We start from the raw sequence: 26,415 nt of genomic DNA, 5'->3' as shown, positions 1-26,415 counted from the left end.
GTCCCTCAAAATACGGGTGGCCAAGTGTTCTTTGTTGTGTCTTCCATCATCCAAAGCAAAAGTTGAATGCACTCTGCGGGCACCGATCTTTTTTAAAAGGAGGGCAGATATCCCTGTTGTTGTGACAAAGACAGAGAGATAATTCATGAACATGACATCTTAAATTTCCAGTTAAATAGCAAAAATGTAATAATTAAAGGCTAAAAAATCGACACAAATTAATTTCTGGATTTTCTGGTAAACTGAATGACTGCCATTCATTCTTATTTTCTGTTTTAATGCTTGATTCATTGAACTTAAATTGGGGTAGTGTACCATTGTCCTAAAAGGCTTCATGGATTTTAATAAGCCCGGTATATGTATTTCATTACTTGGCTACTTTAATAAAAGTCACAAGAACACAGATTGGAAATTTCATCAACAGCTTACAGTTCTGATTTCAGCAAGTTACCAGTTAATGTACTAATAAGGTGTTCCGTGCACATCAGCACTAGCCCTCTTTCCAGGCACCTTAAATCAGCTTACTGGGCAGTCAATATTCAAGTGGGGGTCAATGTTCAAGTATCAGAAGTTTCAATCATTGTATGATGGATACTTAAAAGATCAATCTGTGCATTGTCAAATACCTCTCTATTGAAATGCTCATTTTTAATCTAGGCAGGTAGACATTCATAAGCTTAGCTTGTATATTTTCCAGTACCGTCTTATAAACACGTGTTTTTCTCAATTTAATTTGGGCACTTAAAAGTCCCTAAGCTGAACCTGTTTATTCTCCAATAAACACTCATTTACAATCTAAATTTGGACACACAGAATGCCTTTCGGTTATGATAGTCCAATCATCCAAAATTATTGCATTAAAATTGTTCTGTCCTCTGTGACACTAGTGAGGGATTAAAGTTAAATGTGTTAATACAAAGCAGACACACACACTGTCTAGAATTTAGGATAAAACATCTGGGGCATTGCAAATAATTTGTATGCATAGGTGAAAGTTGTTAAAACTGAAAATCCTGAAAACATAGCTTGCAATTTCTCATCTCATTTAGACCATCAAAAAAAAAATCAAAATGAAGACCAAATCCTGAAATCAGGCATAATCCTGAAACTTTCACCCATGTGTATAGAATGAACATTTAAGTGTGTTTTATTTTAAAGAATACATATAAAACAGCAAAAACAACATACCTGAATATGAATCAAATTTACATGCGTTGAAAGCATTTTACACTCGTACACACACCATGTTTGTTTTCTTATTAAGTGATCAAGGGCCATTTGTTATTTATAGTACATAAATTGTACGCCTACACAATGGGCGAAAAAATAGTGAAAGAAAGAACACAAAAAAAAAAAAAACTTCTTGTGTGCTACATGTACATGTATATACTCATATTCCTTACTTTTTTGTATTTCTTCTTTAATTCATTCACTATTCTTGAGTTGTATTCTTTCCTGTACCAGCTTGTCCACATAACAGAATATTGTGTCCAAGCACTGGTACCCCAAGCGCTTCCTCCTGCGTTAACATCGTTAGCCCCAGTGCCCAGATGTAAACACCACGTGGAATTTCGTCATTTATAAATATTGACCTCAGCGTCAATCAAAAAAAAAAAAAAAAAAAAAAAAAAAAAAAAAAAAAAAAAAACCTGGCCAATGACATGGCTTCTTCTCCGTAAGCCCGGTGTAATGCGACCTCTGGGGGTAAATGGGGACTTTACGACATTCGGTTTGAAGGCTTTAACCACTTTTGATAGTTTTTTGCATTGCATTATGTTCATGTGGCAGTCTAAGATTGTTCTAGGTGGTTTTAAAATTTATGCACCCGGTTTTAAAATCATTTAGCGACTTTACGACAATCGTTTACTATCCAATCAAGGTGACAGCCGAGCGCCTATGTAGCTTCGACACAACTGCGCAGTTAGTTAAAAAGTAAGTAGAAACATATGATTCATTTGCCAAAACTCTATTGAAGTTATTTTTCACAATTTCACATTTGAGATCAATACATCAATGAACTCATGGTATGAATAAGATTGCGCTTCACAACAAAAAATATGTTGGAATGCGTTGATACAAGCAATCTCCCATGTCCGGTATAGTCGGTCTATATTGTATGTACATGTAGGTTATGAGCTTGGAAAGTAAGCAGGGACTGTGATAAAGTGGATGGAATATATAAGTTGCTAAAAGAAGGTGAGATGTTCTGCCTCTGCTAGATACACCAGCCTCAGCCATATGCTGAGATATGTACACCCCTGGGGAAAAGGGTGGGGAGGCAGATGTAGAGGGCTACGTGTAGGCCCACAATACAGGAAATATTTTATTAGTTAACCTCCTGTGGTACTTATCAAGACGCTGGCCGAAAGAAAGACTAGCTAAGCCTTAGAGATATCTGATAGACTGAGAGAAAGGAAAAAGCTAACACTATAAAGATCCCACGATTTTTTGATACCTATTAGGGCCGTAGCCTGAGCAAAATGCCAGGGGGGCAGTGAGCGGACGGGAGGGGGCGAAGCCCCCGAGGGGGGAGGGGATGTCCCTCTACCAGTGTGGAAAATTCTAAATCCCAGCTGCCCCCCTGCCCCCCCCCCCCCCCCCCCCCCCGGAGGCTACGGCCCTGCCTATTGGTATAGGACCCTGTGGGAATAGGACATTGTGGTCTCAATGGAAGGAGTTCCAGTAATCAAAATAAACATTCCCTTTGACTGTAAATGGTATTTTAAAGAGGCTTTCATGATTTTGGTTTTATATGTATTCAGATCCATGTGATTATTTTCTGACCAAAAATGATAAGAAAGATTTGGTTAGAGGCTTGTTGCAATTGACTCATGGTAGCTCGTTTGCCCATTCTATAAACAGTATTGTAAAAAACCCAATAGATCCACATACAAAGGGTATGAATAAGCTACTGATATAAAAGAAAAATGAAACTATAAATCCACCTGTACACCAAAAACGGTACACGTTGAAACTCTAAGAGGATAATCGCAATTCAGGTACATGCATTCTTGACTTGAAGACTTGATTTCATAAAGGATTGCATCTTCAATTTAAGAAATGTTCGTGGTTGTGAGTCTCACCCCACTCCCCATGAAGAGGAAAGCCATATTAAATGACAGTTGCTTAAGGCTAACACGTGTACCTGGTTGTGAATTTTAACCTACACATGGAGTGACACCTCAGCTTTGGATTTAAAGTAGTTAGAGAGAAATTGAATATTTTGTAGAAAATTTACTCGCCAAAAAATAATATTCCATATTAAGTGGTAACCCTGTAGATCTATCTCCCGTGCCCTCAACACATTTACGTAGTAGTATTGACTAAATTTGCTATGGAAATATATACCTTAACATTAGGTCACACGCACTTGTATAAATATGGATTTATATGCATCTTGCACTCATGTCCAAAGAAAGCTTTGGGTAGAGACTTCTTGCAGTTAACTCAGGGTGTCTAGTTTGTCAATTTTATAGGCAGTTGCCAGGTTGGATTCAATGTTTTTGAGAAAATGTTTTTGTCACTACATGTATGTTAAAGAATAAAATGATAAACCCACAGATCAATGGAATTTTGAATGAATTTATAGTGATAAAAGACAAGTTATTTGGGGAACAAGTCAATAGATCCACATATGAATGACATGAACAAGATACGTGTTTAAAAAAAAATGAAACTAAAAACCTGCATCAAAATCCGTGCACGTTTAGATAGTGTTCTTTAATTGCATTACTTCAATTTAAGTATCCCTGGCCTAAATACTCTCTTTAATAAAGGATTTATTATATCAAAATGTATATTTAAGTTACATTTTAAATAAAAAAGACATATGCATTCTTGAGTCCAAGACACACCACCCCAAAGAAAGAAGCCAATTTAAATAACAGTTTCTAAAGGCCAACACATGTACCTGGTTGTGAATTGTGACATAGATCTATATATCCCGCGTGCCCTCAAAGACCCAGACTCTGCAACATGATAACCCCAGTGTGTATTCAACCTATTTTATTGATATAAATGGAATGTTTACCTTCGATTTTATATGAGACATGAGTCTGTGTAGTAAATTGGATCTGTTTTGATGGGAATGGAATACATGTTGCTTAAAGAAGTTATTTTATTGCCACTAGATACACCATCCACAAAGCCAATATCTACGGTGGTTGGAAGGCATAAATGCATTTTTGACTACCCCTGTGGTACTTATCTATTTATTTATAGCTTTATTTATTTAAAGTGTCGCATATTCTTAAAACATAAAATACATGCAAACCAGCATAAAGTAAACTACTAGTTAAAAAGAATATCCATCCATATTTAGCTTATGAGACATATTTAAAAGATTTCCGTCTTTTAAACATTTTAAAAACTGTCTTAGCTAATAAAAATTGGTATTCACAATTCATAATAAAAACAATTTTTTCTATATCACTATAATTGCTAAAACATGGATTAAAATAGTGACATTTATCTAAAAGTTCTTGTCATGAATCTGAATAAAAAGGACATATTATAAGGAAGTGAAGCTCATCTTCTGTATTTTTTCTTTCGCAATAAAAACATAGTCTTTCATTTACCCAGATGGCGACTGACGTTAAGGCATTCTAATTCATTGAAAGGAAGGAAAGGGCTGTTTTATAAAGATCGCTTAAAATTCTTTTTTTTATCTCAGGGGAGTCACCTGCACTCCTGTCACCCCCATCCCTCTGTGGCCCTGAACTTGCATTTTAATTTCAAAGTACGTATACGTTTACATCCTGACAACCATGGAAGTGAATCTTAAAAGAAAGTGTCATTGTAACATACAGTATACTTATGTGTGCGATTGTGACTGTGTTAGTGTAGTGTGTTCGTCTCTTTCCGTTTGTGTTCGTGTATGTCCGTTTTTCCATAAAACACACCATGTCTCATTTCGCAGCACTTTCGCCCGTTCACATACATTGTATGCCGCATACATTCACAGGTCTGGTGGATAAACATGTTTATTTCAAAATCACGTTTTCGAGTCCTTCACAAATAGCAGTTGTTAAAAGAGGTATTAAAAGAGATATTAAAGAGATATTTAAAGAGGTAGCTTAAATAGGGATTAAAAATGAACATTATGGTCAAGGATTTTATCAGCGGTAAACCACCTATGTGGTAATACTGCGTGATTCAGTGATAATACTAGTCTCTGTATTAACGTTAATGTATAATAAATGAACACATGCAGGACAATATTGCTACACAATTAAAAAGCAATATATGTGCCGGTAGTAGGGCGTGATATATATATATATATATATATATATATATATAAAGATGATAGTACACATGGATGAATGAACAACAGAATCTTTCTGTATTAAATTTTTACACAACGTGTACTGCCATTAGATTGTAGGCTTCTTTAAGGATTGTCAAATGTTGTTTTATGATGTTATGATGTCAGGGGGTTTGTTTCGTGGTCCCACTGATAGGAGTTCCAGTATTTATCGATAATCCATATGGCCGTGACTGGTGTTCAAAGGGGCTGTCATAACTTAGGTTTTATATGCACCTTGCACTCATGTATAAAGAAAGCTTTGGTTAGAGGCTTTTTGCAATTGGCTCATGGTGTCTATATATACAATGTAGCTAGTTTGCCAGTTTCATAGGTAGTTCTCGGGGTGGATTTTTAAATCATTATTATTAATATATAAATGTACTAAAAATAAAAAAAACAATATCTTAATGTTTTTGAAAAAAGGTTCCTGTTTCTTATTTACTTGTTAAATAGATAAACACACCGAGTAATGTCATTTTGAAAGAATTTACAGTGATGGCACTCAAGTTATAGCGCAGGCAAATACATCCGCATTCAAATGGTATGAGCAATTTTGTGTACGTTTAGAGGTGCTCTCTAGGCGCATTATCATAATTTAGGTATTCCTGGCCTGAATACTCTCTTAAGTTAAGGATTTATTTGATCAAATGTATATTTAAGTTACATTTTAAATTCAGAAAAAAGACATACATGTATGCTGTTTTTTAGTCTGATAAGCACCCACCACCCCAAGGAAGGAAGTCAAGTTAAATGACAGGTATCCAGGCTAACACGTGTACCTTGTTGTGAATTTTAACCTAGATCTATTTCCAGTACCCTCAACGACCTAGACCCTGCAAACAGAATATACATTCAAGAGGTACTATTGATAAATACTTCCAGGGAAATATTAACCTCAAACTTAGTGTACACGCACTTGTATAAATATCTTAAATGGGTCATGAGGTTGAATAGAAAATGGGACATGTTATAAAGCGGATAGAACATGTTTCTAAAAGAAGATTTCATGCTTTATTGTAAATAATGTTTTGATACCATAAATGTAGCTAAATTATGACAACTTAATTGAAGTTGGGCCTCGGACGTTAAACAATGCTATAAAGCCCTTATGATTATGTGAAAACTGGTACTTTGTTAAATGGGAAAATCTAATTATTCTTAAAAAATAAAAGAGGGATCTTTATTCAGAACTTTGGTCTCTTGTTCTTTATTACCTGTATGTTAATGGCTGCGAAACTGAATTAGAAAAAAAGAACCGAATGCAATTAGTTGGTTGTACAGTATAGCAGGTATTAGTTACTCAGGTACGTGGACGCCATGTCTTTATTTTCTGACTGTAAAGAAAGTTCACAAAAACGTAAAATACTTCATCAATAAAGACTGATAAATAGTCTTTGACTGTAAATGTAAGAAAGTATTGATATTTAGAAAAAGGGGCGATATATAGCCTTACGAAGTGTTGTCTTGTAAAGGCCAAAATCTCGAAGCAGTTAACGAATTTTGTTATTTGGGTTTCACATTGAATTATAATAGTAGTTTTTCCGCAAAGTCCAAAAACAATTGGCTTTATAGGGTCGAAGATAAAAATATGAAATGAGCTTGAATCACATTACTGCTACATACTTATCTGACACCCACATATTTAATGTTGCACAATATGAATGTGGAATTTGGGTTCACCATAAAGGGCCAGGCATAGGAAAATACACTTATATATCTTTTTCTTCTTTTCAAAATCAATTTTAAGAGTGAAAAGATTAACCCCATGTTCAGTGGTCTACTCTGAAATGTGTAGGTACCCTTTGCTTGTTTAGGAAATATGGAAATCTTAAATAGTTGCTCAATGAATCTTTACATTATTTAACAAATGGTTATTTGTTGAAAATAACTTTAGAAATTAAATAGCCAAAGTACACAATATCTTTAATGAAAAAGGGTTATTGACTTTTTGCTTCACCTTAACAATATCGTCCTATGTCCCCAACCATATAATATGTCAAGCTACGCATGATTTACTGGTTGTACAAAAGCAGGTTACTCTATTTGTTACAAATCTTTCAAGAAAATGCTGCTTATACAGACGCGTCATAGATCACACAACGATGTGACAAAACTAACACCACTGCATTTTAAGAAGCACATCAGTCAATTAAGTTTCTCCTCCCATAAACTTACTTCAGAGAGAAGTCCCGTTACCACAGGGAAAATGCCAACATTATGGCAATATCGAGGGCAAATTTCTTTTCATTTGAAAAGGGAATAGTTCATCAAACCACATTCCTCTTGTTTTCAAATTAGTTCTTCTGCTGATTTATCCGCGCTTTATTAAACAGGTAGGAAGAATATCTCAGGCATACCACCTGTGGTACTCATCTAAATGATGACTGAAAGGAAAGCAAGAGGCTTTTGATGTCCTGTGAGGAAGGAAAAGATTTACACTTAATGCAGATCCCACCAAAAAAGTTTTCAAAATGGTAAAAACCACTGCAACAGCAGCATTTGGCCCAAACATTCTTTTCTCTTTTTTTTCAAAATAGTGTTTTTTATTTACGACCACTGAAACTGAATTTTAAGACAAAGTGTGCAATGAAAAGGATTTGGAGAAATAGAGAGAAGGAGGTGACTTGGGTCATTGATCTTATCTGAATGGTAAAGAGCTCTGACTACAGGTACACTTCTATGACAAAGATATAGTGCTCTGAAGTTAATTAGACTCTTCAATTTTGTGACAAGTAGAGCAGCCCCCTGATCTAATCGAATTTTGCAACTGATTATGTTAAAAATAAAGAAAAGTGTCGTAACAGGTTTAATGAAGAAAAGAGCTCACAAAACCGACAAATCTTGTCATTCTCATATTTTGAAAAACTCTTCAAATCACTGTGTACGCACACTGGACAATAGAAGTGTCACCCCTACTGAACCAATACTTTGTGGGAGACAAATGACTGTGGGATGATATGCTCCTGGTACCATTTTATTAACATCAACTTTCACAAAAGAAACGGTTTTGACTGAATAATTCAACTGTATCGATATTCTGACATTGCTTATATTCCACCTTAGGTTAATAACTTTGGTTACTCTGATTCAGGGGGTGACACTTCTATTGTCCAGTGTGTGTAGATCATGGGCAGAATATTACATCTTTTTAGTAGGTCTTCATAGATGCATCATTATGACGATTTATTCTCATATTTTGTTACATATTCCTACTGAGTGTGCCGTTTACGACCCCTAACATTATTTATGAAATACCGATATTATTTTGGTTATGCACCACATAAGCTTATTGGTATATCAATATATGCTAAAAGAGAGCTACAATACCATTCAATACTAATCAATGAAGTAGGATACATGAAATTCGTATATGTAAAATTTAACTCCAGAGCACCGCATTCACAAGATACACTTTAACAAACGTTGTGTTCTTCAATAATAACATTTGTTTTCTTTTAGAGAAATCTTCATTCGAAATGGAATGCATGAGAAACAACAGGCTTCGTTTCGAAGGATCAAAGGGAAACAATTATCCAAGAGACACATGTATCCCCAATAATAAAATATGGTCAGAAGATAACTCACATTCAGAAAGCAAACCTGAACTATTGAAACAACTGGGCGTTACTAGTAGGCATGACTTTTCAGAGAGCAAATTGCGGAACGGAGTGCAGCCTGCCGAATCAGCAAACTCTAACCTAAACCAAGAAACAACCTTCAAACAAGAAGACTATGCCTTTTGCACTAATAAATTGGACATATGTTCTGTGGATGGTCAACAGAACGCACAAGGATGTGAGCAGTCAGAAATCACTGTTGATTTACTGGTAGCTTCATATCAGAACCCAGTGCAGGAAAATATAGCGACGGTGGGTAAATGTCCAAGTAAACTCGTGGTATCCGGAAATTCGGACGAGGAACTTATTGCAAACCCTTTGTCAAACAAAGGTGATGTGTGGCAAAACGTACACACAGGCATTAACACACCAGAAAAAATCATCAACTTGTCGGAACAAAGGCAGTTGACAGTGCACTCACCAGTGGATGTCACTTCTGACGAAAGGGCAATCTTCGAACATGCAGGAGTGGAAGGGGGGAAATACGCTCGTGTCGACAAGAAGATGGACTATCTCAGTGCTGACCTCGACCATAAGCCTAAGAAACAACCGTCTCTCCCCATTGCTCCTCAGACACCTGCAAGTGCTGTCGTCGACTCCAACTGTTACTCTCTGTTCCCCACCCCCACCAAGATTAAACGCTCCAGTTGTGCTTTACTGGCAAACGACGAGACCATTCCCACTGTCTACCGTACTACCTTCAACATCGACACCGACATGATTCGTCTAATTAGTCAGACAGTCAGCTCCATTTCATCTGTCTTGCGGGTCACTGAGACCCTAAAGAATTTAAAAGTGTCTGAGATTGACTTGGTTCCGTATCTTGGCATCGATTTTGCTATGGCCACCTACGCCTCAGTCGAGAAAGTTAACTTCAAAAATATCCTCGATGCTGAAGTCATCAAGGCTTGTTTCGAATCCAGTAATCAGGTATTGAAGCGTTACCCTTGCCACAGCTTTCTTGGAAAGTACACAGTCCGCTACACACTCTACCGAGGAGATGCCAAATCAATGGATGTCATCGCTTCCATAACTGTCGTCGAAACTAAGCAAAACATACTTTTTTGGGACTGGTGTCTGAGTAATTTTAATGCGGAAACTAGCTACCCACCAGCAACCAAAACTAAAACCATACGGCCGTTCAAAAATAGACGTGGTTTGCGAGTTGCCCCTTTGAATAAAAGTAGGAAGGCGAAGGATAAACAGGATATACATATACCCAGTAAGTACAAATTCTAGTCATTGCATATAGGATGCAATTTGGATAAAGTTAAATCCATCAAGTTTTTCATCGACACTATTACATACTGAAGGTGTCACTATTCTTCTTTCAGATACCAGACCTCAGTACCTAGCCACATTGTTTGAAAAGTGTGCACAATGGCTATATCGTCATGTCTTTGTTTGGACGTTGGTTATATGTTGTGTTGTGCCTATCTGTTCATCCACGGAAACTCAGACAACTGGACAGTACTTTGGACAGGAAGTAAGGAATTTGTATCTCAATGTGCCCTCACGTTTTTGCCAAAATAAAAATAACATGTTATGAGTAAGATTAAAGTGAAATGTAGGCGTATAACATTACCATCTGTCCTTGCAGGTTGTGCTACATGAACAATCGCCAACACAGGTAGAGGATCTGTCCGAGGCAGAACAGTGTGTTGACAGTGACTTCAGTTCAGGCGAGGCTTCAGCTGTAACAACAGGAAGAGAAAGCAACTCCTCACCATTTAATGACCCTAATTTGGGAAGGGGCGCCGAGGGAGGGAGTGATCTGCCAGTTTCAACGGGATTTGGGCATCACGGAAAGATATCATACGGAGATAATAATGCTTTACATGGCTTGTTGGATCAAGAGAGTTTTTATGGAGATCAAAACGATGGTGAAGCTGAGGGATTGGTCTTGTTTGAGGTTATCACGTTTCATAATTTTTACTGGCAGGATAGTACACACACTGGACAATAGAAGTGTCACCCCCTGAATCAGATTAATCAAAGTTGTAATGTGACTAATGGGTATAAAACCGCTGTACCATGGAATTTTATTGTTGGCCTTTTTGTGAAATTTGATGTTAATAAAATGATACCAGGAGCATATATTTCCACATTCATTCATTTATCTCAACCAAAGTATTGGTTCAGTAGGGGTGACACTTCTATTGTCCAGTGCGTGTAGAAGTGTTTTACATTATCAGAGGCGTTCAATCCAAGGCAATGAAAAGATCGCTGCATTATAATTAATTTATTAATTCTTAATTATTAGCAGATATCTTCCTTCTCCAATCACTTAAGTTATATATTGGTCTACACAGGTATTGTTTTAACCGTAAAAGTATACACCAGCATTCTCTTTGTGGAAACACATTTATATTCAGTGTCAGTATCTCTTGCAAGTTTCTCTTTTTTATTAGGGTCTTCGCCTCGATAATGGAAGGTATGATGAAAACATGCATTTTGCTAAGGAAGGGCAGCCACGTCGCGGAGCTTATGGAGAAGTATCATTTGGTTTTGATATTCAAAGTGGAATGCCGTTTGCTGTGAAAAAGGTGATCACATTTGATTGATGAATCCAGAGATAATGCTTCTTTTTTAATTTCTGAAAACTTGAATTCTCTGGTGAAGGTGCTCTGTTAGACATCAAAATATCAGAGACAAATTATTTCAATATTAAGCTCTTGATTCAAGAAAAAATACTTTATTCTGAGAACAATGCTGTGAATAATATACCTGTATACTGATTTGTTTATCCGTAAAAGGCATTTTAATCAATGGTTTTTATTTCGAATGTCATTGCATATGCTGTTCTATTGCTGCTGAAGTCAATATCAACGAGCTTCTTTATTTGCATATTATTACAGATACCTATCGGAGAATTCAATCGGAGAGAACCACGTATTCTAAACCTCTGCGACAACCCAAACGTCATAAAGTTGTATGGTCTGATACGTCGCGGAAATTGTATTGAAATTATTATGGAGAAAGCCACAAGTAAGCCTATGCAATTGTGAAAAATAAGAGCTGTTGCAATCTAATTTTATAATTGAAAGATTGTTTTTAAAATACGATAGTACTAAACCAAATACGGTCTGCTGTCAACATGCTAGTATAGGGCATTGATTCCTCACTCATGGCAGTGGCCTATTTCACAGCATAACTTTAGTCCGAAGCTTTTTCTAGAAGTATTCTATTCTAGCACATAATACTTCTATAGTTCAAAAAGTTAAACATAGTTTTCTTGCTTTAATAATCATCTCTTAGCAATGGGAAGAGCACTAGTCTACGGAACTTAAATAGACGATATTACCTGTATATTATATTATATTATATTATATTATATTATATTATATTATATTATATATGAATAAAACATGTGTTTCAGACGGCACTTGGTTTGAGATGATTCTCAACGGACCTCTTCAGCAACAGGAGACGTTGCAGTGCCTGTTGGGAGCTTTGACAGGGCTTGAGCAACTGCATAGATGTTCAATTATTCACAGGGATTTAAAACGTGAGTTTACATATTGGAGTTAACATGTACGCATATCTGTCTAGGGACAACGGTTTTTTTCCTTCTCATAACCTAAATGTATGGGAAACACGCGAGCAGAATGATTTAGGCATTGACGGTTCAACAATTTAAAGGTTCCTTACATAACAATTGATTTTATCTTTGCTTTTTTCACCATTCCATATTTTGAATAAATCAGCTTTTTAAGTTTCACTACCATTGCTGTCTTTTATTCTTAGCCAACAATATTGGCCTGATGGCGGACGGGCGTGTAGTTATTCTGGACCTAGGTTCTGCTATCACCCCAGATGATACACAGGACTTTGTAGGTAATGTAATGCCTTTAACAACTCATAATTGCTTAGTCAGCTTATTTAAACACGTTTTTGTATTCCTTGGCGATGAACTCCTAATGTTTTGGAGTGTTGTACATTTTAGCTATTTCTCCAAAATGTTAAAAATAATGAATAGATTAATTTACAGTATTACTAGTTTGTCTGTCAGGCTTTAAGGACACTTGCACCTTCTTTGCCCCTTTCGTACATGTAATAGTTTATTTTATAGTTTATTTTAATAAAACTCCAATTTTAAGCGATAATACAGTTGAGTGGTCTTATGAACAAGTATTCTAATCAAATGACTTAAGCTGTTTAGAGTAGTGGCATGCTGTTACCATCAATAATGAAAGACCCAACTGAACCCTCTTTATAGCTTCAATATAAAGAAATAAATCACTCGACCAGTTAAATGACCTTTATGGGTACAGTTATCAAACGTAGTTGTTATAAGATCATTTGTACAAAACAAACAACTCATAATTAAGAAAATATTGTAACGTTTGACCACTTATCAAGTATAATGACCGCGAACTACAGTAGCGAAAAATACGACAAAATGTTTATTTTCATTTAGCAGAATATCAAACAGTGCATAGAGTTTTGTCTAAATAAAGTAAGCAAGGCACCAATCTAGAACAATATACAGACGGCCATTCAAGTACCTTATCCACGAACTGTTACTTACCGTCGAGCACATTTGTTTTAAACATTACGTCATTCTTTTAAACAGAAGAAGACGCAAGGGACGCTCCTAGACCTGATGTTGGCCCAACAAAGTCGCTTACCTTAAATTATATATCTGAAATTCGTCGTCGACCCAACGACTTCTCGCAATCTGGTATTGCCTGTATGCATCTTACGTCTGTTTCGTGTGTAAAGTGTACTAACAAGTAGTTGGTCGCTATACATTTTCACAAATGATGTTAATTCTGATACTTATGATTTTCACACTAGCGCTTCTTTTTTATTCATTCCTTCTGGCCCATTCCGCTTGAATGGTTTGATTATAGTAATTGGGTATTATATTGACCTGAGAGCCAATCTGTCTAAAACGAATTATAAGTAAACTTCTGAAATAGTAGTGTGTTAAGAGACAAGAATGGAGTGCAGGCTGTGGCTTGGTGTCTTTATGCGAGAGTTATTCACTATATCATGATAGTGTCCACAGTACATGTATACGTTCATAATAATGATATAACATTTCTTCATCTAAAAATCTCATCTGGTAATATGGATAGCTTTCTTGGACTTTTATGTTTATTGTTGATAGGAATAACCAGGCTCTACGCTGCTCCAGAGGTTTGCGGGCCTCCCTACCAATGCACCCCCAAGATGGACATTTGGTCTCTGGGATGCTGCGCTCTGTTTCTGATACTTGGTAACCATCACTGGAATAGTTGGCAAGAAGTTCGTCATTGCCTCGACAGAGTGAGGGGAAATTTTTGCTTGTCCTTTAATTTTTGTTTGCATTTCTTATGTTACAAAGCTTCGCGAGAGTTTAAAATCTGCTTTGCTAAGTCATATTTTAACTTAAGGCGCAACGTTTGACATTTTTGTTAATTTGTCAGTGATTATTTTACTGGAAAGGCAAAGCTATGTTATTAATGACTGTCAGCCGCATACTTTATCGCCTTGTATTTGATTTGTTTTTACTTTTTTGATTTTTCAATTTTAAAATAGTTTTCTAAACACATTGATACTCCAATTAAATACAGAAGATTGGTACCGAGTCTTTTTCAGCCAAAACTTAGCTTGCTCTATTTTATTGTCCACTATTGCTTTCACTAAGTGTATATTTTATAGTGTATTAGTTCGGATATTTTTTTCTGTGGAGCAACAGCTTGTTTGAATAGCCGTGTAAATCACTCTTACAGAATCTCAATGTTTTTTATTCGCTTTTTCATTATGTTGTTATCATCTCTAACTTAGGTGCACCTAATGCAGTTTGTGGTAAATAAAATTTCATTGCAGATTTCATTCGACTGCCCAGGTTTTAAAGAGTTACTTTTAGGCATGTTGGAAAGAGACCCAAATAAGAGGTGGGATGCGAAGACATGCCTCTCACATATTCGCAAGATGCAAACAACTTTTGAGGATACAGGTTAAAGATATGCTTCTTTTTCAACATCATTTAATTGTCATCTTAATTAATGTAGATTGACATTTATTTAACGTTATTGTTTAATAAAAAAAATATATCAATCAGTGATCACTCCCTTTATTACAATACATATTTGTATCTTTAAACAAATGGACGCACTCATTTTCTCTTGTTTGTATCTCCTCACAGAACGAAGAGCTGGTATGTCAGGAGGAAGAGCTATACCTGACACAGTGGAGGGTTTTGACGCAGAGGACGACTTGGTATGTATTGGTGTGTGTGTGTGTATGTGTGTGTGCGCGAGCGCTGTAAATGAGTGTATATATATTTTGTTTCAATATAGGGCACAGATTCAAACAATCCAATCTCTCCTTCAGGCTACTGACACTCCTGACCAACATGATGAACCAACGAGCGAAGCAGCTTCAGGCCCCCTCGGTGACAGGAGTCAAGCAAACAGAAACAATGAAAACCGTGGGTCGATTACATGACGCCGATTACCCTAGATTGGAAAAGGAAAGCAAATTGGGCAGGGATACCTTAATGACAGTTTTGCTGTATTTTAAAGACTTATTAATTTTGAATTAAAATAGTGTTTGACCTTTTCCGATATTAATATATGTGTATATTTAATAAGGCTAACGATATCCATTCCTTGTTTACCCCTGTACGTGAATTTTAGTTAAATGAAATTACTGAAAATGTATAATGTTAGTGCAAAAGGACAAAAAGAAGAGCAAATAACTCATATAATGGACCGCTCTAGCATGTAGAAGTAATGCAAGGGTGGGGGGGGGGGGGGGGGGAATTCTACTAAATGTCAGAAAATTGGTCTGCGTTGGGTCGTTAATGCTGGCAATAAACTGTATAAACGTGTTGCAAGGTAAAATCTCGTTGAAATACGAAGCTGATTCATGTTCTGATTCAATGTATAGAAATTAGGTTATATTCATGTCGAAAACTGCAACCCATTTGCATCATTCTGATTAAGGACTTTTTCGGAGTTGAATTTTTATGTTTTCCCCTTGGTTTGTCTCATAGACGTGGATGACCAGAAATCTGATGGCTCCAGGTTTTACCATACATGGCAAACTACCAGCGTTATGACATTATATGCTAGCACATGTACGTATAGGAGACTTTTTAAAAATCTGAATTCCATGAATAACTCACATGAGTCTAGATGCAGAGTTTTGTAAATTGATAATTAGTGTTGTTTGAATAAAAGCAACGTAACATAGATGTACCTGGTATATATGTCTATATATTTCTACGAAAAACGCGCTTACTGTTTATAGCCAATATTGAGAGGGTGACTATAACATAAGTGAGAAACGGTTCTTTTAGATAAATGAATAGTGCAGCAAATTCTATGGTCATATTTTATAACGATTCATCTTGTATATAACTCAACATCTATCGGTTGATCAAAATATAAGATTTGAATTCCGGAAAAGTGCTGTAAAGTTATCTGTGTTTGTGTACCATTCGTGCAAATTGTTGTCTTTGAAAATCAAATACGTATATTGATCGTTCCACCACACTTCATCTCTCTCTCTCTCTCTCTCTCTCTCTCTAAAATTTGTTCACCTGTGTTGTCACCATCCTATCCGTGGTACTTGCAACTGACGCCCAGTTCGAGAGTATTAAGGAGCCATGTGTTTTCCAAGTGTGACAAGGCTTTTCAAGCAGCAAATGGTAAAGATTAGGATGAATCAAATAAATGACTTGTATTTCGAGCATTAAATTATGTATTTTGATTTTTAAAAAATGCGAATTGAATGTTATACCTTATTTATTATACGTTATATTACCAAGTACAAGGAAAGCATAGACCATCAGTTATTTATCTTTGCATCTTGTGGTTGTCAACCGCACGTTTGATAACCTCCATTATGATTTCCTTGGTGATGCACCTTGGACATGACCTGAAAAATGATATGGAACGCTCTATTTATGTGACAGTAAAGCTGTTGGAGAACATTTGTGATAGGGCTTCTCCAAGCAATGAATGTGCAACATTAGAGTGTGTTTCATTCGGTTTTATTCCTGTGTGATTTGAATGATTCTATGGACTTCTATTAGTATGGGAAGGACAGGAATTTTGTTTTATATATGAGGCTTCAAACCTTATCTTAAAACAAACATTCAGGAAATTGTCTTAAAAAGCTAGTGAAATAATTATACAAGCTCGATATCAAAATACACAACAGGACACACCCTATAGCTGTATTAGTTGTTATCCAAAGGACACAGGGTTAAAGGACAATAGTCATATAAAAATCCATTTCTCGAATTCTGAAGATCCAGCACTTAATCTATACACTACAGTTATGTTTTAATCGATCCCCGCCATTTAAAAATTATAAAAACAACTATTAGTAGACAAAAAGCGTTTCAGTAAACCTCACCTCAATATGCATAAATGAAGCAACTGATCGGGGTCACGTGGTACTGTGACGACAATGAGGATAAAGGTCAACATATATTTATAAGACTCAACTGAGCTGCAAGTGCATACAGGCAGAGAAGTTTAGGAAAGTTGTGTTGAACGGAGTTGAGCAATTTTCGTTATGCCTCAGTGTGTTGCCGTGGGATTCACCAAAATTGCAGCACTCGTTCACAATCTTTTCTTTGTCCGTGACGGTGTTCCGTGACTTAGTAACTTCGGTGACAATAGTTGCGATGCGATGAGATCATGGTCACCTCAGGTGATTTAGATCATATCAAAAGCTGATAGTCTTTCAGATTAACTGTCAGTTGGCAGCTTACTAATTGCTGATGCATTTTAAATGCATTGTAGTTGACCAAGAGATCGTTAACAATAAAACCTGTTAATTATGCACCGCTGCACTTCCCAAGCCAGGTAAAAACAGGTATCAAACTCGTCTTGGTGAGCTTTCATATTTTTCAATATATCTAATTTATTTCATGGGGTTATATTATTGGCATTTGTAAATGACGTTAAATATCAATATTTTTTAACAATTGAGTTCAAACACGGTCGCGAACATCAATAAAAGTAATTGCTCTCAGGGTATCTTGAAGCATGCGTATGCATAGGCATTACTTTCATGGAAGAAAACGTGTTGAGGAAAAACAGAAAAAGAGGGGTATATTAAAGAAAAATTGGGAACTGCTGTAATAAAATGGTCCGTAATCCTAATTCGTTTATGTGTTAAGGATTTGTTTTTGAAGGTTATTTCATCTGACATATAAAATAATTTAAACGATTTATCATTTTATAACTTGAAAAGCAAGTTCTGCGTCTGTACGCAAAACTTTTTGCAAATTTGTAAGCTTTGTCAAACCCAAAAACTCTGCAGGAAAAATTCTTCCTTTGTTTCTCTAGCTCATCAATAAACCTGGTGTTCAGATTTTATCTAGTACCCCCAGGTGTGCGGGAGCTGCTCTTTGAAACTAACGCACATGTCAACGATCAAGTCCTTATGTCCTTATCAAGAGTGGGGGAGTGGTGGAAAATTCCCTTGGGGCCATATATAACACTATAAATACAAATGGAATCCCCTCACAATAAAGGCAAAATAAATGTTATTCTAAGGAAAGTCCGATGGCTTTACTTTTTAATACATACAACCAACAGAATATTTCCAATATAATTTCTCAAAACGACACCAGGAAGCAAATTAAACTAAATCAACCAGACTGTAAACAGTGGCAGACTTCGTCAATTTCATCAACTTGTTTATTTCAAACAACGCACTTTCGCGCATGTGCAGTCATTTGAATCCCGTGCTTACATGGACAAAGAAACTCGAGGGTGGGAACAATCGACCAGTAAGAAACAACAATGTATAACATAGATGAAAGAAAATATGGAACGGGTTACAGAACTGTATAGACTGATAATATATAAAAAAAAAGAACAGAAAATAAGTACACACTAATTTACACGTATAATGGCATGACAAGGTAACGTCGTTATGACGTTTGCATATGAACCAAAAGTTCAACGATGACAGCACTGAATAAATCACGCGGTCACAAAAACATCTAACACCTATTCCCACGCTCCTTGAGAACATTTCACGTGAACTAACGTGACCTTATAAGGAACGTTATGCAAAACAGCTACTTTTTAATTTGTCAACGACATTCAGCAAAAACATGGACTTTATCTAAGTGCCCATTACATTTTTGCAGTGGTACGAAAAAAAAAAAAACTCTTCCAAGTTACTTTAAGAAACACGTGAGGCATCCGTTAAGGAGCGGATGTACCCAAATATAGCTAAAAATAGCCATTTTTGGTTTTTTATGTCTAATTATTAATTAAACGTGTATTTAACGTTTAACAGAATAAAATTTTTACATTTTGAACAAAAAATTTGTTTTTTCTGATTATTCTGATGCTGCACACATCGACAGCGGTGGCCTGGTATATGCCCCGCCTTCGTTGTCAAGGGCCGTTGGCATGGGTAAACTCGGTGGGCGGACCTTAGCAGCATCAGCACGTCTAGGGAAACAATAGAACAGGGATGCGCCATGCCCCCTTTGTCATAAACAGCGATCGGCAAAGCAGTGCCTATTGTTCCGCTTAAGCTGTTTTGATAGTCTCTCTTGATTGTGATCAGCGCTAAGATGAATCTTTTCCGACACATTGGATTTGCTCGAAATACTCGTTCTCCCTTGAATATTGCTTGTTGTTACACGCGTTCTTTCGATTTTCTTGTTAACTTTTTGAGATACCCAAAAGAAAAGAAGAAAATTCCGTTGCTTGCTACCCGTGACAACAATCGTCATTCTTTCTATCTATTTTCGCCAACAGGTCGATGCAGTTTAGTGTTAGATTTTAAAAATATACATGGGGGTAACTAGGCATACGCACGGATGCACTGTGCGTACATTTTTTGGCCAACCATGATATTATTTTATATAAATTTAGTGTATTTTTCACGGAATATAAAGAAATTCTCTGCTTATTAAAGTCACCTGTATGGAATATACTGGAATAACACACAAGATTGTTTTGCGTAAATACAAGACTTGAGCCCACACCCTAGCATAATTATTCACTGGGTGGCGCATAGGTTCAATACATGTGCATTAAAGAAAGTAAAGCAAATAAATCTAATGATATCGCTAGACTCCGAATTATGAGCTTAAGAATTAGCCTTAGCATCAATTCTAGGTACAGTTCTGGATTCATGTACGCACTTTAAAGGCCGACATATTGTTTTTTTTTCTTCAAAAATTATCGCAGAATTTTTCCTGACTCACCCAACTTTAGACATTTCCTCTAACAAAGCCTTTCTGGTTGCGTCTATTTTTTTGTTGTTGGTGGTCCGATCGGCGTCCTGTAACACGACCGTGTTTTCGAACCATTTTTCGCTTGGCGAATGTGGACAAGACCGCATGCGATGCTGCTATTGTGTGCATATCCTAGAGCGCATCCCTAACACTTGCCCCGACGGCAATTGACGTGGCCACTGATTGCTTGGGTCATTAGGGCTTACTTGATTGCCTGTCAATCATTCTGGCAGTGCTAGCGGTAACCCCTTGAAGTTACTAACAGGAGGTGAGATTGATACAAAAATAAGATTTTCTGACATCCAAATACATGCAAACAAGCTAATTTCAACCGGCAAAAGAGTACCCATCTTCGCGATCGTCAGAACGATAACAGGTAAAGCTGTCAACAATTTTATTTGCTTATAGGACAATTAACTTCACTGAAAGGGTTTTTGCTCGTTTTCTTTGCTTTCAATATTGACGAGATAGCGTTATCTTAACAAGCTTTAACTATCTACCTGTACACCAGGGAGACCAAATTCACCATGCTAATTATGAACAGTATGCTCTAAAAGTGCTTTTTAAGAAATTTTGATTGACCCTCTCTTTTCTAATTTATAGACTTTGAAAGTGAAAATTCCCTAATATTTTGATGTCATTTCACGTTTTTATAGATAAACTCAACAATAAGTGTCTGAAGAAAAATCCCTGACTCCATGCTGTAGTACTTTGTTCAAGTGTCATAATGACATCAAAAGCAAGTTTATAGCTGTCCAGGTGCCTGAGAAAATCAGGTGTATAAAAATGGTGTTTTTGTCCCCAAAATCCCAATATTACGTCACACGATGAAGTTAAAGCTGTGTTCCAAGCAAAATTACATATTTTGAAGATACGTTAAATGAATGTGACAGGAATAAAAAAGCCAAGACCTTTATTTTAAGAGAAAAATCTCAAACCTACATTCCCTCCTTAATCCCATATTGGGCATATTAGCACGCTGAAGCTTAGTCGCTCTTACTCCAGAAAACCCTGTGCGATATCTCTTGAACACACATTATAAACATCAAATAAAACATGCCTGTATCCTAATGAACAGGCGAGAGACCATCCCTCTTTTAGAACATTCATGTCTGCGGGCTTAAAGTAGGTGGGATAGTCATACTGTTTTCAAAACTTGTTTTGTTCAGCAGAAGCCCACATCAGGATGTGTGGCTCAAACCACATTCACTTTGCCGACTGCCGCGAGCTTTAAGCTGTCAGGAGGTTCTGTTTTAAGGGTTAGATAGTTAGTCTGGCTTTGAGTTTCGGAGTTCGCTTGAAGGTTAAACTACAGTTTTGTAACAGCCAAAATGAAAGCATCAGGTGAAAAGTATAAATACATGTATGAGGCTGCAGCTGATCAAGGGGCACTAGTTCAAACACGATGGTACGGTTTAGAAATATGATTCAGCTGGTCAAAATTCTAATTTCAAGAGGGGGCCATTTCTATGATTTTTTTCAGAAACCATACGGGGGTTCAGGACCCCCTGATACCCCCTAAATCCACAACTGCTCTTCAGTGATGTTTGCATTTTTAACATTTTAATAATAATGATAATATAGGTGGATATATATACCGTTTGGATTGTACAATGCTGAAGTTAGGTTAAACTTTGATAATAACTGGTGTTTCAAACAACGCCTGATTTTAGTGGATCTGGGTTAAATTATACAAACTTGTATAAATTTATCGAAATGTTATGAAAATAAAATAATAAAAAAAAAAAAAATAAAAAATAATACATACATCAAAATTACAATTCCTACGCCAGCTATTTACCTTTCCATCTCCTGGTTGTCAACTGCACGTTTGATGACTTTCATGACGATACCCTCGCTAATACGTCGTGCTCCTCTGAGGAAGAGAAAAGGGGGATTATTAGAGTTAGGAAGTGAAGTGATTCCAATACCACCGCAAGACGGACCTCCTATACAGGGCGTTACTTGACCCTGTCTTCTGCAAAGATGTATATAAACTATTACATATACTATTGCATGGTAAAGTGACCTGCCTTAACTAGTCTTACGGTTAAAATGGACTTTGAAAAACGCCTTTTGATGACAGTTTGACCTTCATATATATTAGTCGCAAGAAAACCATAAGAAAAATTAACCTTGATTTCCGATGGCAAGTTCTGTGATTGCTGTAGTCTATGGGCCAAATACCGAAACAGCCCCCCTTTTAGTGATTTTCATTCACTATGTTTTTCTGATAGCTCAGGTCTTAAGCTTTTATTTTCTGCTTATTTGCCATTAAACTGGTGATGGGTTTGAGTGCTGCAGCCGTAACGCACGGGTTTAAAATTGAAATTTCTGAAACCAAAAATCTTAAATATTTCAAATGCATTAACTAAATGGAATTCAAAATCATTCCAGACGTGTAGTCTAAGAATTTCACTATGCTTTTCGATCCCCAAAATTTTCCAAGATGGCGGCCAATGGTCAACAAAATCCAAAGACTTGACTGAAGACACATTTATAAAACCCATAATAAATGCAAGTCACTTACATTTCACCTAAGAAATCGCCTTAAGTTTCATGTACATGCTAGTCACTCACAGTTGATATGGAAAAGAATACATTTGAGTCAATATACTTCTGTATACTATCATATATGATACACTCTGGCTTAAATTGATGGAATATTTCAAAAGAACGTTACTTAGATCGATTTTATTAAGCTGATCCAACCCACCCACCCCCATTTAGCAACTTTCATTTACTGTTATATATAGCTTACGTCCTAAAATTTTATTTTCTGCTTGTTCTCCATTAGACTGGTGGTGGGTGTGACCATTGCCATAGTGACACTGGGTTTAGAAACTGACATTTCTGAGACAAAGAAAACATCAAACATTTTAAACATATTAATTTCAATAACAATGTTAACTTATTTGAAATACTAACACATTTATTTTTGTGGTAATTTATGATGGAAAAACTTTCTTTAATCATCTCAGATGGTGGCGGCAATTTCAAGATGGCGGCCGATTTTAGCTGATTTCTTAACCTGTTCCTACTGTTAGTAGCTTATGTTGAAACTTTCAAAAAATAGCATTGGGATCGAAAAATGTTAAGTATTTTGATATTTATATGGTATTTGGTTTTTACTTACTGCTTATACATGTAGTTATTGTTACTCCTATAATTATCATTTTAAGAACAAAAAACTTGAAATCCAAAATGGCCCCAACAAATCCTTGGTGATTTTTTTGGTTCACATTGCTGTTCTAACTTCAAATATTGTAGACTACGTTTTTTTCTCCAAAACTGCCTTCTTTCAATCTTTATTTATTATTTAATTATTTTGCTATTATTATTATCTTTTCATGTAATGAATAATATGAAGCCAAAAACTTGAACATTTGTACTAACTCAAGCTGGTCTACCAAAATCTACTGGTAGATTATCACAGATGGTTGAAATTATTGGATCCCTCTTCCACCTATTGGGCAAGTTGAAGGGCAAAAAATAGTCTGATTTTCAGTGAAAGGTAACTGGTTTGCAAATATTGATGGTAATTTTGCATTTTTATAGAATTATATTTTATGTAAAGTATCATATAAATTAATTTAAATTATTTATTGAATTGTAGTTAGTGGACATATTGATTTTTCCAAAATGTGGACATTATTTTACTTCCCTAGCAGTATGAAAAGGAATTATTGCATATACATGTAAATGTTTTATTCCATTTAGTCATATAGATGAAGACCATCTTACATTTTTAAAAACCCAAAGTCTCAGAGGTTGCAGCAAATCTTAAATACATAACCTAATGAACATATTTCATTGAAAATGGCAAGATAAAGTAATAAAGGATGTAATTTGGAATGATTAATGTGGCATCTTTTCAGCTGGGACAGCCGTTTATTAAAGACATGTTTTGTGGCAGCCATCTTGGATTCCAGGATTTTACGACAAATCAAAAGGTTGAACCTTAAACAAGCACTTTATGCAGAAAGCAGAGACTTTTTGCCGCTATTATACATCAAAACATATGACGCATTGCATTTAAATAATTAATTATGAAATTAATTCAAAACACAAATATTAAAAAAAAATCATTCCAAAATCAGCAAAAATTTGTCACCATCTTGCACTTGCTGCCATCTTGGAAAATTTTAATGATATATAACATTTCTAAAACCACACATCTGGAATGATTTTGAATTCCATGAATTTTGATGCATTTGAAATGTTTAATTATTTTTGTCTCTAAAAAATAAATTTCCAACCCCAGATATTACCATGGCAACAGCTCTGATACTCAATTCAACCGAGGGTTTAATGGCAAACAAGCAGAAAATAAATGTTTAGAACCTAAGCTCCCAGAAAATTATAGTAAATAAAAATCACTAACTGGACTAAGTTAGTTTGAGATAATTAAAATTAATATTTTGTTGGAATAATATAATACATCAATTTTAGCAAGTGTGCAAAAGCATATTGGCGGCCATAATGAAAGACATTTTGTTGCAGCCATCTTAGATTTCAGGATTTTACATCAAATTTAAAAGGTTTCACCTTAAACAAACACTATAAATATAAAGTAGAGACTTTCTGCTATTCTGTTACGTCAAAACATATCTCACATTCCGATTCCTTAAAAATTGAAAAAAAAAAAACACACTAATATCAAAAATAATTTAAACTACTCAAAAACCAGCTAAAATTGGCCTCCATCTTGAATTTGCCTGCCATCTTGGAATTTTTTGAGGATCGTGAAGTGTAGCGTAGCTTTTAAACTATACTTTATTTTGAAATCCATTTATTTAATGCATTTGAAATATCAAAGATTTTTGGCCTCAGAAATCTCAATTTTTAATGCCAGACGTTACCATACAGGTAGCAACAGCTGCAGCACTCACACCCACCACCAGTTTAATTGCAAACAAGCAGGAAATAAAAGCTATCAGAAAAACATAGTGAACGAAAATCACTAAGGGGAATGGGGCCTACAGTGGCCCATAGACTACTGGGAAGACCAAGTCGTATGACCGAGAATAAACATGTATTACCGACTGTACCCATAGATCCTCTTACCCTCAGAATATATTACATGATTGTAATATATAATCGTTAGAAAGGTTAGGACCTTTAGAATCCTTTAAAATCCTTTTTTCTTTTTTTGTTATCAACTTACTCTTCGTCCTGTAGTGTCTCGTCCAGGCCCCACCTGTTAACAGAAAACATTGGTGAAAAATTCTCGAAAGATTAAGGACACCCGAGTATGGTGAAATAAGGGAGACGGTTAGAACATCTTTCTCACTATAAATCTGAAAAGACTGAATAACCATTTAAAAGAACTTAAACGTAGAAGTAGAAGAGAAGTGTTTATAAAAAATGCAGGTATGAGTATTTCATAGAGACCTACCAAGCCTCAACAACCGTAAATGCCAGTAGCAGTACGAGTGCGGTCTTCATCTTCGTGTTGTATCGTAAGACAATGCTGTATCCAAACTGCAGTTACAATGTATTAGTAGCTGGGTAAGTGACGCCAGCTTACATAACCCTCACACCTATTTCGCAGCTTATCAGGCCGAGCCCAATAGTTACGTCACCACGTAGTAAGCAGTTGCTGAAACTGCCAGACGATCTAGCTTGTAATTAGTCACTCGGAAAAATATCGTGAATTGGTTACTTCGACTTTTCTCTATTAAGTTCCCATACGAAGTTAATTCAAGAAAAAGATAAGAAGGCAAATAGTAAGGCAAAATTTAAAGAAGACAAAAAGTTTGGTAACTTCAATTTACATTTGTAAGGAGGCAAATGCTTTCCTTAAGATAACAAAAGAAAAAGAAAAAAATCACGTGTAAGTCAGTTACAAGAGGAAAAGAAAAACAATGCATTTACAATCTTACTGCACATATAAGTTCGCCCAGTTTGTTTTGCTTACCTTGGACGAATAAATAGACTGTGCGTGTCATCTAACTAATGACCTGTCACACACAAAGAGTAAATGTGCATTTCCAGTATTTCATTAATCTACAAACGGGACAAATATGTATCTGGTATTTTGTTATATGATAAAAATTAGCAACCGTGGTACAACTATCACGACCATTGGAGCATCATGCAGTAAAGATATTAAAACAAAATAAAGATACACAAAACGGTCCTTTTGTCAGTTTTGAAACAATAATAAACAATGCTTAAGACCACAATGATCAACAAATTTTAATCATACGTAACTGGTGACAAGGACAAATGGAATATAAATTTAGGTCCATGAAAGTTTAAATTCACACACTGAA

At 35.9% G+C, this 26,415-nt stretch overlaps 2 protein-coding genes across 3 annotated transcripts; one reads left to right on the top strand and one right to left on the bottom strand.

Moving 5' to 3' along the window:
* The first annotated feature begins 1,702 nt into the window (after positions 1 to 1,702).
* LOC106154991 (uncharacterized) lies at positions 1,703 to 15,775 on the top strand. Its single transcript, XM_086995988.1, has 12 exons — positions 1,703 to 1,932; positions 8,765 to 10,144; positions 10,257 to 10,408; positions 10,523 to 10,834; positions 11,334 to 11,468; positions 11,781 to 11,910; positions 12,302 to 12,430; positions 12,670 to 12,759; positions 14,039 to 14,196; positions 14,740 to 14,869; positions 15,059 to 15,132; positions 15,247 to 15,775. Exons 2-12 carry the CDS (start codon positions 8,782 to 8,784, stop codon positions 15,358 to 15,360), a joined length of 2,787 nt encoding a protein of 928 aa, XP_086852114.1. The 5' UTR covers positions 1,703 to 1,932; positions 8,765 to 8,781; the 3' UTR covers positions 15,361 to 15,775.
* A 719-nt stretch (positions 15,776 to 16,494) lies between these two features.
* Positions 16,495 to 25,953, bottom strand: LOC147759939 (uncharacterized). 2 transcript variants are annotated; one of them, XM_086995989.1, is made up of 4 exons: positions 25,536 to 25,953; positions 25,305 to 25,337; positions 21,939 to 22,115; positions 16,495 to 16,797 (listed from the first exon to the last, which is right to left on the bottom strand). In XM_086995989.1, the coding sequence occupies exons 1-4, from the start codon at positions 25,583 to 25,585 to the stop codon at positions 16,716 to 16,718; spliced, it is 342 nt and encodes a 113-aa protein (XP_086852115.1). In that variant the 5' UTR covers positions 25,586 to 25,953; the 3' UTR covers positions 16,495 to 16,715. The 2 variants fall into 2 exon arrangements, with proteins under 2 accessions (XP_086852115.1, XP_086852116.1); XM_086995990.1 differs by having other exon boundaries at positions 16,572 to 16,797; positions 21,939 to 22,013; positions 25,536 to 25,874.
* Between the last annotated feature and the right edge of the window lie 462 nt (positions 25,954 to 26,415).

Source organism: Lingula anatina, chromosome 9 (genome assembly GCF_051362555.1).
Source record: "Lingula anatina isolate TDL-2025a chromosome 9, LinAna3.0, whole genome shotgun sequence".
Lineage (NCBI taxonomy): Eukaryota > Metazoa > Brachiopoda > Lingulata > Lingulida > Lingulidae > Lingula > Lingula anatina.
Note: the sequence above shows the minus strand (reverse complement) of the source record. Positions and strands in the feature narration are given on the sequence as shown.

Excerpts from the sequence above, each read along its gene's own strand:
- LOC106154991 (XM_086995988.1), top strand. The coding sequence starts at position 8,782 with ATGGAATGCATGAGAAACAACAGGCTTCGTTTCGAAGGATCAAAGGGA. Across the intron at positions 11,911-12,301 it reads TATTATGGAGAAAGCCACAA|ACGGCACTTGGTTTGAGATG; the intron begins GTAAGCCTATGC and ends CATGTGTTTCAG. Across the intron at positions 15,133-15,246 it reads TTGACGCAGAGGACGACTTG|GCTACTGACACTCCTGACCA; the intron begins GTATGTATTGGT and ends TCTCTCCTTCAG.
- LOC147759939 (XM_086995989.1), bottom strand. The coding sequence starts at position 25,585 with ATGAAGACCGCACTCGTACTGCTACTGGCATTTACGGTTGTTGAGGCT. Across the intron at positions 25,338-25,535 it reads TTTACGGTTGTTGAGGCTTG|GTGGGGCCTGGACGAGACAC; the intron begins GTAGGTCTCTAT and ends TTCTGTTAACAG. Across the intron at positions 16,798-21,938 it reads GACAACCAGGAGATGGAAAG|GTCATGTCCAAGGTGCATCA; the intron begins GTAAATAGCTGG and ends ATCATTTTTCAG.